The 403-nt window shown below is 31.0% G+C and overlaps 1 protein-coding gene across 1 annotated transcript in view; it reads left to right on the top strand.

The window, feature by feature from the left end:
• LOC107614845 (probable plastidic glucose transporter 3) overlaps positions 1-403 on the top strand; it is a 5268-nt gene that overhangs the window by 2537 nt on the left and 2328 nt on the right. The window contains exon 8 of the mRNA XM_021110742.1: positions 346-379. Within this exon, the coding sequence (XP_020966401.1) occupies positions 346-379 (34 nt within the window). The remainder of the gene's footprint in view (positions 1-345; positions 380-403) is intronic.

Below are 403 nucleotides of genomic sequence, written 5' to 3' on the forward strand. Positions count from 1 at the left end.
TTCAAGGTTGTCTTTGCGTAAATTATGAATAACTTCCAAGTTCCAAGTACATACTGCTAACCTTTTGTTTTCAACTGTCTCAGATCCAATTGTTAGAAAAATGTTGATCCTGACCGTGGTTTATTGGTTATTTAAGTGTGAACTTGGTATTTTTATTGGATTATGATTAGGCTTAAGAGAGACAGATAAGTATTGGAAACTAACATGTGTTAAGAGCACGTAAGACTGATACTTAAAACGGTTATATCTCATTCTCCATATTTTTATTTGCCATCTTACTATGATCAATTCTCTTATTTAAATAGTAAAGTAAAATAAATCGTTTCTTTATTTATATCTTTTAAGCATTACTGCACAGTTTACTTATAAGAGCAAGACCGTGAGTCATTTTCCTACACTGGAA

Source organism: Arachis ipaensis, chromosome B09 (genome assembly GCF_000816755.2).
Source record: "Arachis ipaensis cultivar K30076 chromosome B09, Araip1.1, whole genome shotgun sequence".
Classification (NCBI taxonomy): domain Eukaryota; kingdom Viridiplantae; phylum Streptophyta; class Magnoliopsida; order Fabales; family Fabaceae; genus Arachis; species Arachis ipaensis.